This window comes from Chenopodium quinoa, unplaced genomic scaffold, assembly GCF_001683475.1.
Source record: "Chenopodium quinoa cultivar QQ74 unplaced genomic scaffold, ASM168347v1, whole genome shotgun sequence".
Classification (NCBI taxonomy): Eukaryota; Viridiplantae; Streptophyta; class Magnoliopsida; order Caryophyllales; family Amaranthaceae; genus Chenopodium; species Chenopodium quinoa.
Window position 1 is genome coordinate 637005 of NW_018742974.1, and position 15416 is coordinate 652420.

The 15416-nt window shown below is 34.1% G+C and overlaps 1 protein-coding gene across 1 annotated transcript; it reads left to right on the forward strand.

Annotated features, from left to right (window-relative positions):
* The first annotated feature begins 5654 nt into the window (after nt 1-5654).
* LOC110729274 (DNA ligase 1-like) lies at nt 5655-13459 on the forward strand. Its single transcript, XM_021909003.1, has 8 exons — nt 5655-5671; nt 6859-6945; nt 10014-10105; nt 10191-10262; nt 12627-12701; nt 12795-12866; nt 12949-13015; nt 13168-13459. The coding sequence occupies exons 1-8, from the start codon at nt 5655-5657 to the stop codon at nt 13457-13459; spliced, it is 774 nt and encodes a 257-aa protein (XP_021764695.1).
* The last annotated feature ends 1957 nt before the right edge of the window (nt 13460-15416 follow it).

The window sequence follows — 15416 nt, forward strand, 5'->3', positions numbered from 1 at the left end:
AATAATATGCACACCACAACTCCCTCACCTCACCAACTAATAGCTCGCCCAAGCCAAGCTTGGGACTAGTAACCAATGGGGCTCATATAGGCTTGTAATGTGGCTAAATAATCATTTAAAGGGCACAAGCAACAACATGGGTAGCAAGAAGGGAACAAAAGTATCTAAATCATCTGAAGGCTACCTAAAAGAACAAATGCTTGTGTCCTTCTCGATGTGCATAATAGTGAGCTATACAAACATTACTCATACTTGCAAACCAATACTCAAATTCATTGACATACCAGGAACTATCACACATTCCTAACCAAATCAACTAGTCAAGCACTATATTCACAAGCAGTTGGGCAAAATTGACGCATGCTAGGGCATCTATGAAATCACTTTTCAAATCATGATTAACAAATCCACAATGCTTATCATCATATACCAAGAATTAAAACAATATTTTTCAAGTATGGGGCACAGGGAAGCATGATTTACAATTCATTGGAACGTATTTTTGGATTTTCTTATCTTTTTCGTATTTTTCATATATGAAAGCAATAAAACTATACTAGAAAGAAATAAATCTAATCTAAGAAAACACACCAAAAATAAAAAAAAAAAAAGAGAAAAAGAAAGATACCAAATCCAAAAATCTCCCCCAAGCCAGAATCAAACAATGTCCTCATTGGCTTGGGAACTAGCCCAGCTGGCTAATCCTCATCATCCTCATCCATGGAGCCGAATCCTCCACCGCTACCACCTGCACCAGAAGAGTTATCATCAAAATAGTTAGGCCGAAAACCCCCCCAGCCGGTCCACCAAAAGAAATGTCCTGGCTGTACCCTTGTACATATGAATAGTAAATATAAATACCACGGGCGGTGGGATCTTTATCGTAACCCTGGGGTATGGGCTGAAACCAATCAGGGTAAATAGCATCATCGGGAAAATTGCCCTGATGAGCATAATCATTACACATAGGATACAAGGCTCTACCCTGGTTCCTCTCAAGGTACCCAAATCGCTGGTCAAGGAAGCCTACCATCCTTCTATGTTCGCTATGTGAATACTCTATGCGCCCTATGGCCTGACCTATACTCTGAAGATCTTAAAATGTTTTAGAGTCTCTATGGGGAGGAGTTGGGGCTGCATGAGACATTCAAGGTGGTGAAAACACTACCTCGGGCTCAGGCTGGGGTGGTGGAACTGGTGGTGCTTTCCCCCTAGCGTGGGCAACTAATAGGTCATATGTGTAAGACTCTTTCCCAGGGGAAAAAGCAGTCAACTCGGTATTAGGCAGGGGAAAGATAGGCAATGGTTATTCCGACCTTGTTATAATGCACCAATGGGGGACTCTCTAGGTATCCAAATGTACCCAACCCAGGTCCTCTAGGTACCTATCAGTCATATAAATTTCTGGTCCACAGTTAGTGAGACAATAAGGTCCACTCTGTACAAACCCGACCTTCATAACTGCTATCCTGGTGATGAGGCCTCCTAGACGAGTTAGGGTGATAACATGGTCACTAGCCGAGGCATGTCTACTGAGGTGAAAGATGATGTATCTAGCAATGTTTAGTTTACCGTACCCAAACACATAGTGTCCAATGACAGCTAATTCATTGGTTTGGGCATTGTGCGGCTCTTTCCTACCCAAAAAATAAACACCTGCAAATCTTTTCCAGATTTTAGGTACAGGGTGATGGATGGGTCTGGCACTAGCATGTTGGGTGTTAAGCGCCGGTAAACCATTCAAAACATGATAAATATCTTCCATTTTATAATGCTCATGCCATTGGTTAGGTAATTTAGAATTCAAATTAAAAATCTTACAAAAATCAATAAAGGTAAAACAATATTTCTATTATTTAACCTAAAAATTATTTTCGGACCATTTTTTCTATTTACAACAGTCAAAGAAGACAAGAATTCACATGTTAATTCACGATAAGTAAAGTAATGTATATCTACAAATTTTCGCATCCTTATATCGTTCTAAAAACGTTTCACATAATCATATAAGCCATAGGATTCAAGAGTAGGGCGGTGTAACCACCGTGAAGGGATTACCTCACCCCCGTAGAATTGCTCAAGTCGTTCTCTTTGCTCCGAAGTAGCAATTTTGATGGTCGGCCATTGCGGAAGTTGCAATTCCAGACCGTATTGTTGACTTGAGCTAGAACTCCTCCCTAGAATTGTCCTCGACCTCTTTGATGCTATATTTCAAAAATGGGTAAGATTTTTTTCTGATTGGAATTTGGGGATTTTGGTATGGAAATGTAGAGAATGAAGATAGGGTTAAAAATATGTAAAGATTATTGAATTTGGATGAGAAATGGAGAAGAGATCTTAGAGAGAAGTTAGAGAGTTTAAGGTTTTAGAGAGAGAAAAAAATGGTGGAAAGAGAAAGAAGTGAGAAAAGAATGGAGGAAGAAGAAGATTAACCCGAGCGGAGGTATTCGGGCCCGGTCAGGCGATTTGATTTTCAAATTTGGAGTCCTCTCGCGCCCGGTCGGTCGCCCTTCGCCCGATCGGGCGATCAAATGCTCCGTATTTCGTCAATTCTCGCGCCCGGTCGGGCGTCCTTCGCCTGGTCGGGCGAAATTTTTTGAATTTTAACCCTTAGTCTCATTCCCGATCGGGCGGTGCTTCGCTCGGTCGGGCCCGAGACAACTTTATCGCCCGGTCGGGCTCGAGATAACTTTAGTACAGGAATTCTTTTCTCTTTTCTTCAAATTTTGACCAACTCTTTTCCTTTAAACCTGTCCAAAAACTCAATAAACACATTAAACTCCCTCCTCTCTCCTCTCACAAGAAAAAGAAAGAAATCTAGACTACAAATCAAGAAAATACGGGGTGCCTCCCGCACAACGCTGGTTTATCAAGGTCCCGCACAACCTTCTTACCAAGTTTAAAAATTAGGACCCATGGCCTACCGCTTGGTCAGGTGGTTTTTCACTTGGCCGAGCGGTGTTTAGACCACTACGTGGCTTCCTGACATACCCTGTGGGACACCAATTCACCTTATCTAATGGATCCTCCTTGTCTTGAAACGGGGGTTCGTTACTACTACACTCAAGAGACCCCTTTTCGACCGATGGTTGCTTCAAATTATCACTAGATTGAGAAATTGGAACTCGATCTAGCAGAACACTTACTGTAAGCTCAATTTCCACAACTTTCTTGTTTATTTCCACCTTCTCATCTTCAAATCCAAGACCGACAGTGTAGATGGCTCTTTTTATTGCATCAACTTCCTTTTGCCATTTGTCTATTTCATCTGTAGAATATACAACACAAGATACCACCTCCAAGGGATCTTTTACAAGAGCTTGGGGCTTATTAGAAAAATTATGAAATACATTAACACTAAAACACTTCTCCTCTGTCATGGGGCTTTTAGGGGTATTATTCAAATTGAAAGTAATTTTATCGTCCCCTATTGATAGTGTCAATTTGCCACATTTCACATCTATAATTGCTCCTGTAGTGTTAAGGACTGGTCTACCCAAAATAATTGGGGTTTGCAAATCCTCATCCATACTAAGAACAACAAAATCAACAGGTATATAAAATTTACCTGCTGTAACAGGAACATCCTCTAAAACACCTAAGGGGTATTTAAAAGAACGGTCGACCATTTGTAGAGTAATATTAGTAGCTTTTAATTTACCCATATCTAAATTGGAACACACAGAAAATGGCATGACAATAATGCTAGCACCCAAATCACATAATGCATTATCAATCATTAGATTGCCAATATTACAAGGGATAGAAAAACTACCCGTATCTTTCAGTTAAGGTGGAGATTATTTTAAAGTACGACACTACATTCTGTAGTAAAAGCGATTGTCTCTACCTCACTAATAGACCTCTTTCTAGTACATATTTCTTTCATGAATTTTGCAAATGCAAGAATTTGTGTAATTAATTCTGTGAAGGGAACTATTACCATCAAATCTTTAACCATCTCCAGAAACTTACCAAACTGCTTATCCGAATTTGTTTTCAAGTGACGATTGGGGAATGAAAGTTTGTTAACTGGCTTTGGAGCATTATTTCTCTTATCTAGAGCTGTAACCTTCCCTGGAGTCGTACCCTGCAATGTATTATAAGAAATATTAGACTACTCTTTAGCCCCGCAGGGCTATTAACAACATTGTCAGGTTTAATGGAATCAAGATCAGCATCATTCATTAAAACAGGTTCATCATCTCAGAGCATAGGGGGCCCTTCATAGTGTGAACCACTCCTTAGAGTAATTGCAAAAGCTTGATCTGTAGGCCTAGTGTAAGAAGGGGGTTCCCATCGTAAGGAGTCCTCTCCTTAAATGCCCATGCCCACTTAAAAGCCTAGGACTTTACACTCGTTAGGGTGTAGTAGGATTTGAATTCCTGACTGTTTGGGGGACCTTGAATTAGAATTGATTCTATCATTACGTTTTTTTTGTAACAAACAAATAGGTTGTCGCCAATTAGTTTTAGGGAAACTCATAAACCTCGTTAATGCCTTTCTTCCATGTGGAATTCATGGAATAATTAGCATGAATCATTAGTTTACCCATGCCCAAATTAGTCTATAAACCAGAAATGAGTTCGGGAGCGAGAGTACTAAAATAACGTCCCCTTTAGAGGGGAATCGTTATCCTAGCCCTAGTTCGGCCTCTACTAGCTCTTCCTTTTTTACAATTTCATTACCAAACAATATATGCAACGCGATACCTAAAACTATGTTAGTTGTTTTTATTTACATATACAAATTCACGTAGGAATTACATCGGCTACTAATCGAAAGCATTAAAATCGTATTTATATCTAAAACAATTACTCCTAGTTAAAACTAAAATAAATTGCCGGAATTAACACTCAAAAAATCCCGCCTTTTCTTCTATAAGAGCTTCTCTCGCGCCCGGCCGGGCGAAAACTCGGGCGCAAACTACTCTTCCCCGCCCGGCCGGGCGCGCCTTCTGGCTTGAGCGAATTACTGAAAAAATTGCTTTTAAATAGTCTAAAATTGCTTCAAATGTCTGATATTCGAGATGAAAGTAAACTATCACAACAAATTTTTGAAAAAGAGTAAGTAATTTCGTTAATTTTGTTCATTTTTTGCGATTTTAGTGCAATTTTATGTATGAAACCTTATTTTTGTTCAATTTCTTGCGATTGTAGTGTGATTTTGAAAAAAATCGCTTTAGAGAAGAACATGCAAGATGAAACTACAAAATCGTAGCAAGATGTATCTAAAGAGTAAGTAATTTTGTTCATTTTCGTTCGATGACAATTATAGTGCGATTTTATATGTGGAAACTAATTTTTGTTCAATTTTTTTGCAATTGTAGTATGATTTTTGCGAAGAACACTTCAGAGACGAATACTTTGTTGAAAAACTCTGAAGAAATGTATGAACCCTAATTTTTGTTCAATTTTGTTCAATTTTATGTATGAACCCTAATTTTTGTTCAATTTCTTGCGATTGTAGTAAAATTTTACTTTAAATTAACAAATTAATAAAAAAATAACAATTTATTAAACAAAACATAGACGATGATGATGTACCTCTTCAGTCAAGAGTAGAAAAGTTGAAAAAAAAACCGCCAAAAGGCTCCAATTGTAGATCTTGAACTTTTAAAAGATATTGACAAGTCAATTGGTACGGATTTAAAAATGACTCCATTTCCAAGGTAAGTAATCATTTACAGAACATATTATGTTCATGTTTAATATGCTAGTTGTATTTGATAAAAATTGGTTTTATCATTGTTTAATATGCTATTTGTATTTGATCATATTTGATACTCATAATGTTCATTTATAGATATAGTTATGATCATATATTTATATTTGTTCATTTGAGTATTCATTGAGGTTAAATAACAAAAGCACATTTCATTGAAACATCATTGTATATGATCATATTTGATACTCATAATGTTCATTTATAGATATAATTATGATCATATATGTATATTTGTTCATTTGAGTATTCATTGAGGCTTAAATAACAAATGTACATTTCATTAAAACATCATGCACATATATAAATATGATAATAATCATTTCAGCGATATGCATTCAAACTAATGTCCTGTAATTAATTTATAATGTAGTGATATGTCATTTAGAGTGATACACTTGCTTCAATTTAGAGATGGAAAATCTAAACCATTAACTCTAAAGAAGGTCATAGAACAAAATGAATATGGTAGTATTTATTAAAGATACACTTTAAACAAGTAAGTTTATATCTATAAAATAATTGTTTTTACATGCAATCATTGTACATTGTGTATATATACCAAACTTATTAGGTAATTCTTAAAATTTTAGTGAAAAAAAAAGGTTCGAGTGAAATTTTTTATATATGTCAAAATCAAGACCACCAGAGACAAATCAAACAATAAGGTATAAAAGATTTATACAAAAATAACTATTTATCTTCTTCACTGTATAAATTAGTTCATACTTTAATGTCATATTATATAAAATAATTCTATTTTTTTTAAGTGAACAAAGTGTTAACATCTCTGTTACTCATGAAACAACTTAGAGTGTGTCTGCTACACATACCACAACTGACAAAGAGAGTAGGGATGAAAGGTATACTAATGCTCACTTTCATATAAAAAAATATTCATTTTACATATAATTTTGTTCATTTTTTATAATACAAATTCTAATTAATGAATATATACAATATTCATTGAAAAGAATGTGGAGCAAAAACATGATACAATATACTTGAAAAGGACAAACATAATGTTAATCAAAGGTATTAATAAATAATTTTCATTTCATTTTTGATAACTGTATATTTTTTGTACCGTTTATGTGCATTTTTATTAAAAGTATTTCTTAATATTGATTTCAGCAAGCAAAAAGAAGTTCAACCAGAAGCGCAAAGCAATCCAGAAAAGAATACTCCTGACAAAAAGGACAAAAATGAAGTTGATCAAAGGTATTCTAATGCTCACTTTTATATAAATAAATGTTCATTTTACATACAAAATTTGTTCATTTTTTATAATACAAATTCTAATTAATGAATCTATACACTATTTAGTGAAAAGAATGTGGAGCAAAAATAGGATACTATTGTACTTGAAAAGGACAAAAATGAAGTTGATCAAAGGTATAAACATATAATGTTCATTTTATTTTTGATAACTATCTATTTTGTGTACCATTTATGTGTATTTTTATTTAAAGTATTTTTTAGTATTGATTTCAGCAAGCAAAAAGAAGTTCAACCAGAAGGGCAAAGCAAACTAGAAAAGAATACTTGGCCAAAAGTAAGATAAGTTAAATGTTCATTTTCTATAGACTTTATGTTCATTTGCAAAGCAATACAAAAAAGAATACTCCTGGTGTAGGGAATATTTCAAGCATTATCCCTAGCTTAAACCCCGCTGTGATCATACAATAAAGTACGGTGGCGTCCAAAGGGAAAGAAGATAGAGCAAAAGAGTCGCCAACAAGTTTTAGGAACTTGTAAACCATTCACAAGGTGAAGGTTACACCCCTTAACGATCCAGAAGATCGTATTCATGTGCGCTTTCTGACTATTCAATCAATAAGTTTACCCTAAACCTGTTTATCTATGTTGGTTGAATATTACTGCACAAACAAAACTATTATTGGCGATCACTTGAATTATAATCAAATTAACCCTAAAAAAAATTATTAATTATCTTATTAAGCGTGATTATAAGTATCAATTCCCTTTAATCATGCATAAAAGGCGTGATCAAGCAATAAATAATAAATATAATCAAGCAACATAATAATCATAATAATAATAATTATTATAATCATGATTGAAATAACAATCATAATAATTAAAATAATCATGTTAAAGCATAATAATAGCAAGATCCTAGGCATGATACTAACAATATTAATAATAAACCCTAGTATGTCATTAAACATTAAAAAAAAAGCTTTAGTTTTAAAATGAATATTAGGAAAGAATATACGAAGCATCGCAATTGTCATATTTCATATTAAAGTCACCCTAAACATGATACTGGGAAGATCAAAACACCCTAACATGACACTAGGAATCATAATAACAACCTAGACATGATTTCTATATCATAATATCAATAAAACCATTAAAGCACTTACTTAGATGCCTCGTACCTCTTTCTAATAACAAAATACACATGTTAGTAACTTCAAGGAAAATATAAAACAAACAATTAAATTAAATAATTGAAAGAGATATTTGGGACCATACCCTCAGAAATTAAAATCTTTCACGTCTAGGGCGAAGGCAACTTCAAATTTGGCTAGGTGTTTCTAGATCTTGTGAATGCGAAATTTTGTATAGAAAGTTAGAGAGAGAAGAATTCTTAAAAACTAGAGAGAATAAGAAAACTGGAGAATATATGATATTTGATGATTGTTGATGAGAATTAGAAAGAATTGATGATTGAAAACAGAATTTTAAGAGGCTATTTATAGAGAAAATCAACCAAACGGATAGAAAAACAAATCAGAGTTTCGACGAGGATAAAACAGGTTAGCGCCAGACACTGAACATTAGCGCCAGGTGCTAAGGCTAGCGTCAGGCGCCAAGCATTAGTGACAGGCATTAATCCCTGTCGTCAGGCACTAACAATTATTTTCACTCGTTTTCTTAATTCTAATAAAATTTAGCCGTACAGAGGGGCAAAATTGTATTTTCCTTAAAAACACTCTTTTATTCTGATTAAAACTCTAAAAAGTCAACCAAAGTCAATTTATCAACGCTAATTGAATTAGGAATTAAAAGAACCTTCTAGAAGAATCTAGAAGACTAAAATCAATTCTAATTGCATTAGGAATGATAAATCCATATTAGGCCCTCCTCTAGGTCATTGGGCCGCATATATGTATCAAACCGGGCCCAGTTTAGTAATTTGGTCATAACTTCCTCATTATTCATCGGAATTGGGCTTATAATATATCTTGGAAAGCTCTTTTCAAGCCCCATACAACTACACCATTATTGGACCTTTGCTATGGACCAAACTAACTGGATTGGCTGTTTTCTTAAAATAGGTTTTCAAAAACAGATTGAAGAGAAAAGAAATTAAAACTATCACAATACTAAAATTTCTACACTTTTACTTTATTCTATTATGATTCGACGCGAAAGGTACTCATCACCGGGTTTGGTTTTGGGGAGACACAAATGGGTGTCTACACCTGGCCAACAGTAAGATAAGTTAAATGTTCATTTCTATGGACTTTATGTTTATTTTTAACTTATTTAATAAAATTGTAAATTCAAACATGTTTTTAATGAATTATCAGAAAACCAAAAGATGATGATCAACAGAAGCGTGCAAGGAAAAAAAATAAATAAAAAATAACAACCTTAAAGGACAAGATGCAACAAATAAATTTAGACATAGAGAGAAACCCAAAGTATGTTCAAATTTGAATAAGTGAATTAATATAATAAAATAATGTAGATATTTCAAAATTATATAACAGTATCATACATTTACGGGGAGTATAAAGAATCGACAATCAAAATTATGAAAAATCTCAAAAGAATGGAAAAGGCAAGCAAGGAAATCAAGAGAGGTAAATGTTCAAATTTATTGAATATTATGTTTAATAATTAATATCAATTTTAACAATACTATTGAAGGTGAAGCAAAACAGAAAGAAATAGGGCCAGTAGAAGAGAAAACTATGGAAATAGAGTTGAAAGGTAATTAAAATGTACATTTTTATTACATAAAATGTTCATATTGGATCTGCATAATATTGAATGTTCAATAAGATAAATAAATAACAATTTTAACGGATTAAATTTTCATAGAAGCACAAGAGGGGAAAAAAGGGCATGAAAAAGAAAAAATCCCTAAAGAGAAAATTGTGGAAGATGTGTTTCCAAAGATAACAAATTTGAACGGTAAAAATTTTAAAATGTACATTTTTATTACATAAAATGTTCATATTGGATCTGAATAATATTGAATGTTCAATAAGATTAATAAATTTCAATTTTGATTGATTAAATTTACATAGAAGAACAAGAGGAAAAAAAGGTCCTAAAAAAGAGAAAAGCCCTAAGGAGAAAACTGTGGAAGATGTCTTTCCAAAGACAACAAATCTGAAAGGTAAATATTGAAAAATGTACATATTCATTACATAAAATAAAATGTTCAAGAAGATTAATAATTTCCACTAATTAATTTTATATAGATGGGCAAAAGCAAGACATGCCAAAGCCTAAAGAAATGAAAGATACAACTGCAAATGAAAGACTAAAAAAAGGTAATATTCATTATCTGAAATGTTCATTTATATTGTATAGATTAAACATTTGTCATCCTATTTACATAAATGTTTATTTAATGTTTTATATTTGACCATTTAATATGCATCACAAATGGCATCTAATTATGTTGAAATTGAGGATGAAACTCATATGCTAGATGAAGATGTGGATAAAGATTTCACAAAAATAAGTGAGGAAACAACTGCCTCATCTCAAAAGAGTGAACAGTTAACCAAAAGGAAATCAAGATACAAAATGGTTGCAAGGAAAAAAAAAATAAAAGCCCTGTTGTGCCAAGTGGTAGAGTTACAAGAAGCCAAGGTGTAGGGAATATTTCAAGCATTACCCCTAACTTGAACCCCACTGTGATCATACACTAAAGTACGGTGGCGTCCAAAGGGAAAGAAGATAGAGCAAAAAAGTCGCGAACAAGTTTTAGGAACTTGTAAACCGTTCACGAGGTGAAGGTTACACCCCTTAATGATCCAAGAGATCGTTAATTCCAATAGGTCTTGAACCATGACTGGTAGTTTGGGGATAAAAGTACAAATCCAACCTAAAAGAGATTGAGCCTGCCCTAATAATAGGCCTCTACTTTATTTTCAGATCGTATTCATGTGCGCTTTCTGACTAACAGCAATCAATATGTTAACTCTAAACCTTTTTATCTATGTTGGTTGAATATTAATGCACAAATAAACTACCATTGGCGATCACTTGAATTATAATCATAATTAACCCTAAACAAGATTATTAATTATCTTATTAAGCGTGATTACAAATACAAATTCTCGTTAAGCATTCATAAAAGGCGTGATCAAGCAATAACAATAATATATAGTCAAGCAACATAATAGTAATAATTATAATAATCATGATTAAAAATAATCATCGTAAATTATAACAATTATAATCATAATCATATTCATGTTAATATTAAAGCATAATAATAGCAAGATACTAGGTATGATACTAACAAGATTAATAACAAACCCTAGCATGTCACAAAACAATAAAAATCAAAGCTTTAATCCTAACATGATACTAGCAATCATAAATATTAGGAAGAACATAAAAGGCATCATACTCTTAATCATACTTGATATTAAAGTTACCCTAGACATGATACTAGGAATTTATTGTTGTCATCCTTAACATCAAATTTAGGAAAACATCCTAACATGATACTAGGGATTATAATAACAACCTAAGCATGATTTCTACATCATAATAACAATAAAAACCATTACAGCACTTACTTAGATGCCTCGTACCTCATTCTAATAACAAAATACATGCGTTAGTAACTTCAAGGAAAATATAAACAACAATTTAATTAAATAACTGAAAGAGAGATTTGGGACCAAACCCTCAGAAATTAAAATCTTTTACGTCTAGGGCAAAAGCAACTTCGAACAATGCTAGGTGTATCTAAGTCTTGTGAATGCGGAATTTTGTAAAAAGAGAGGGTGGGTTCAGAAAAGAGAGAGAGGGAAGCTTTAAGCTTACAGACAAAAAAGAATTAGAAAACTAGAGAGTTAATGATTGTAGATTAATGAAAACAGAGTTTTTAGGAGGCTATTTATAGAGAAAATCAGCTAAAAAGATAGAAAATCGAACCAAAGTTCTGACGCGAAAAAGCAGAGTTAGCGCCAGACGCTGACATTAGTGCCAGGCGCCAAGCGCTAATGCTGGCGTTTGGCGCTAATTAAATTTTTAACGCATTTTCTAAAATCAGATAGAAATTAACCGTACAGAAGGATAAAATTGTATTTTCCTCTAAAACATTCTTTTATTCTGATTAAAACTCTAAAAAGTCAACAAAAGTCAATTTATCAATGCTAATTGAATTAGGAATGAAAAGAACCTTCTAGAAGAATCTAGAAAACTAAAACCATTCCTAATTGCATTAGGAATGATAAATTTATATTAGGCCCTCCCCTAGATCATTAGGCCGCATATAAGGCTCAAATCGGGCCTAGTTTAGTAATTTTGCCATAACTTCCTCAATATTCATCGGAATTGGGCTTATAATATATCGTTGGAAAGCTCATTTCAAGCCCCATCCAACTACAATATTATTAGACCCATATCATGGACCAACCAAACTGGATTGGCTATTTTCTTAAAATAGATTTTCAAAAACAGAGAGAAAAGAAAAGAAATTAAAACTATCCGCAACACTAGACATTCCACACTTTCACTTCATTCAATTATGATTTGACGTGAAAGGTACTCATCACCGGGTTTGGTTTTGGGGACACAAATAGGTGTCTACACAAGGTAAAGGTAATAATTTTCTATTTAATAATAAATATTACATTTTTAACTTTACTAACATAAAATTTAAAATAAAATAGATGTTCTGTTGGATGCATCTGAAAAGGGAGGCCAGAAGGAGGTTTTTAAGCCTGATGAAGAAACCCAGAAAAAAGGTCAAAAAAGAAGAATGTCTACAAGGACTTCTTCTATTAAAAAGGAAGCTGATGCACCATCTGTAGCACCTACTCAAATATAAAAAAGGGCAGGTGCTCCTGTTGAATATGTTGCAGCACCTCTTAAAATAATGCCAGGTGCTCCTGTTGAAAAAGTTGTACAAGGTAAAAGAGTAAATGTTCAATTTTAATAAATAGAATGATCATATATAATGATGTATTATTAATTTTCAATTTCAATATATAGTTGGAAAAAAGAAAACTGCCAAAGAAGTGAAGAAAACTTCTAAGGTTGCTGGCAAAAGAAAAAGCAGGTATATAATGATATATTATAAATGTTAAATTTTTATATATAGTATTATCATTTATAAAAACAATTTTGTTCATTTTATAATTTGCTTACTGTTCATTTTCAATACATTAAAAATCATATGGAGATGATTTTTATATAAATTTCAATTTTCAGTTGTCAGCCTTGCCAAGAAAAATGTTGGGAAGAGGAAAAAAAAATACAAGAAGTATCATCTGATGAACCATCTCAAGATCCTACTGATGAAAGTTCAACTGACAGTGGAGATGATAGTGAAGAGTCAATATATAAAGCTGAAGCAAAGCCTTTCAGTGAGGAAGATAATGAGTTGGAGGAGGAGGAGAAGGAGGAGGAAATAAATCTAAAGAAGAAACAGGCAAAAAATGGGAAGGCACAGAAGTTAGTAAAGGCAAAGGCTGAAAAGGGGGAGCAACAATTGGTAGTGTAAGATCAAGGAAAGAGCAAAGGTAGCGGAAAAAATAAAATGAAAACTAAAATAGTTGAAGCAATGGAAACTGAGGAAGTTGAGGAAATATAGGAAGAGGAATTTGAGGAAGAGAAAGCATTAAAAAGAGAACATGTCAAGTTCATACAATGGATAGATAAAATGACAGCTGAGCAAAAACAACAAGTTGTTGATATAGGGTTAAGATCACTTCTTGACATCAGTTTACCTCAACTTGATCAAAGGTTCTGTAATTGGATATTGAGAAATTTTGAAGAGAGTAGCCAAACTTTTTAATTGCTAACGAATGAAAAAATAGAAATTGAGGTAGAGGATGTGAGGGTAGTTTATGGCTTGCCTACAGGGTAAATTCCAATTGTCGAGGTAAAGTCTGATAAAGCTAGTGCTGAGTATGCAAAATTGCTGTTGTATCTTGCACCAACGAGCACACGTCTCTAAAAGTAACTGATTTGCTGCTGTATTGTTGTATTTTTCCTGCAAGCTATTAAATGCCGCCTGAAGATTGCTACGCTTGTAACTGCCTCCAATTCTTCCATGATAGACTTCTGCAAGCTACAGAACCCGATCGAAGATTGCTTCGCTTGAAACCACCTTCTAGCACTTTGTGACCATCTTCCGCAAGCCAGGGAACACGATCGAAGATAACTTCGCTTGAAATCACCTCCAGTTGTTTGTGACAACTCTCCGCAAGTTAGGGAACGCTGCCGAAGATATCCTCGCTTGAAGCTATCCTCATTTGTTGCGATGATATTCCGAGGAAAATTATCGAAGACCCACGCTTGTCGATCTTTAAAAGCTCGCTTGAAATTTGCTTCCGCTATGCCAGTACGTCTGCGCTTTTGCTGCTTTTGAACCTGTATGTCAGTGCCTTCTGAAATATGAACAAGTATGTCGGTGACTTTGCTGTATGAACCATTATGTCGGTGCTTTGCGATGAGCCAATGCTTAGGCGCTTTAAGCTAAGTGAGACGATCATTCATCAAGTCGATCACTTTATGCAATTGTAATCAAGCCGATTACTAAATCATGTCAAATTTCTTAGAGGGGATAATTGGCGTACCAAGGAACCTAAAATGTTGTAAGAGGTCGAAATAATCGCATTGAGTTACTGAACATTCTGTCGTTGCTAAAATTCTGTTGGCGCCACATATATGATTCTAGCGCCAGGCGCTAACCTTATCGTCTGGCGCCAAGGCCTGTCACTTGGCGCTAGAGTCGGGATTTCCATATATACCCCTTTCTTCGTCATTTTCGCTACTGCTGCTCATTTTTGCTCGAGAAATCGCCGGTGAACTCAATTCATTCGTTCTCGCTCGTTTCTCAACCGAATTTGCTTAAATTTATTGCAAATCAAAGCTTATTTCATCCATTTTCCCGATCTATGTAAGTTTTCTCCAAACTCACTCCGGTTTTGATAAATTTTGCACATGTTTGTTCACGAATTTCTTGAAAATTCGAAACTTAAATTGCTTAATTCACTTTGTTTGTCAAATTTGATGCCGTAAAATTGCTTGTTTATGTTTATATATTGCCTTGGGAATAATTTGAGACTTCTTTGATTCAATTTGGTGAAGAAACAAAAAAATCACCATTGTTGGACCTCTTAAGGTCAGGAATACAATGTGGCTTGTTCTTGGTGTTCTTGCTAGCAATTCTTGTCCAATTTGTCACAATAATTACCATAGTATTGCAAGAAAATTTTTGGATGCTTGAAAAATGTCGTGTATGCTCAATTCGAAATTGTGCTCTGTTTTTGTACTACGTACTCAGTTTTTTTGCGAACATAGTATCATGTGGTTAGGCAAACCTTAGATACTATAGAAACTTAATTTATAATGATTTTGCATAATGTAGCATGACTAGACAACGAGGTTCGGGTTCACGGTCCCGAGACGCATGACGGGAGCATGAGCCCGTAGAGGAGGACGCCGACCCATCC

What these genes read in the sequence shown, in the direction of transcription:
- LOC110729274 (XM_021909003.1), top strand. An exon ending in AAAGACAACAAATCTGAAAG is followed by an intron (nt 10,106 to 10,190) that starts GTAAATATTGAA and finishes AATTTTATATAG; the next exon opens with ATGGGCAAAAGCAAGACATG. An exon ending in GCTGGCAAAAGAAAAAGCAG is followed by an intron (nt 13,016 to 13,167) that starts GTATATAATGAT and finishes TTCAATTTTCAG; the next exon opens with TTGTCAGCCTTGCCAAGAAA.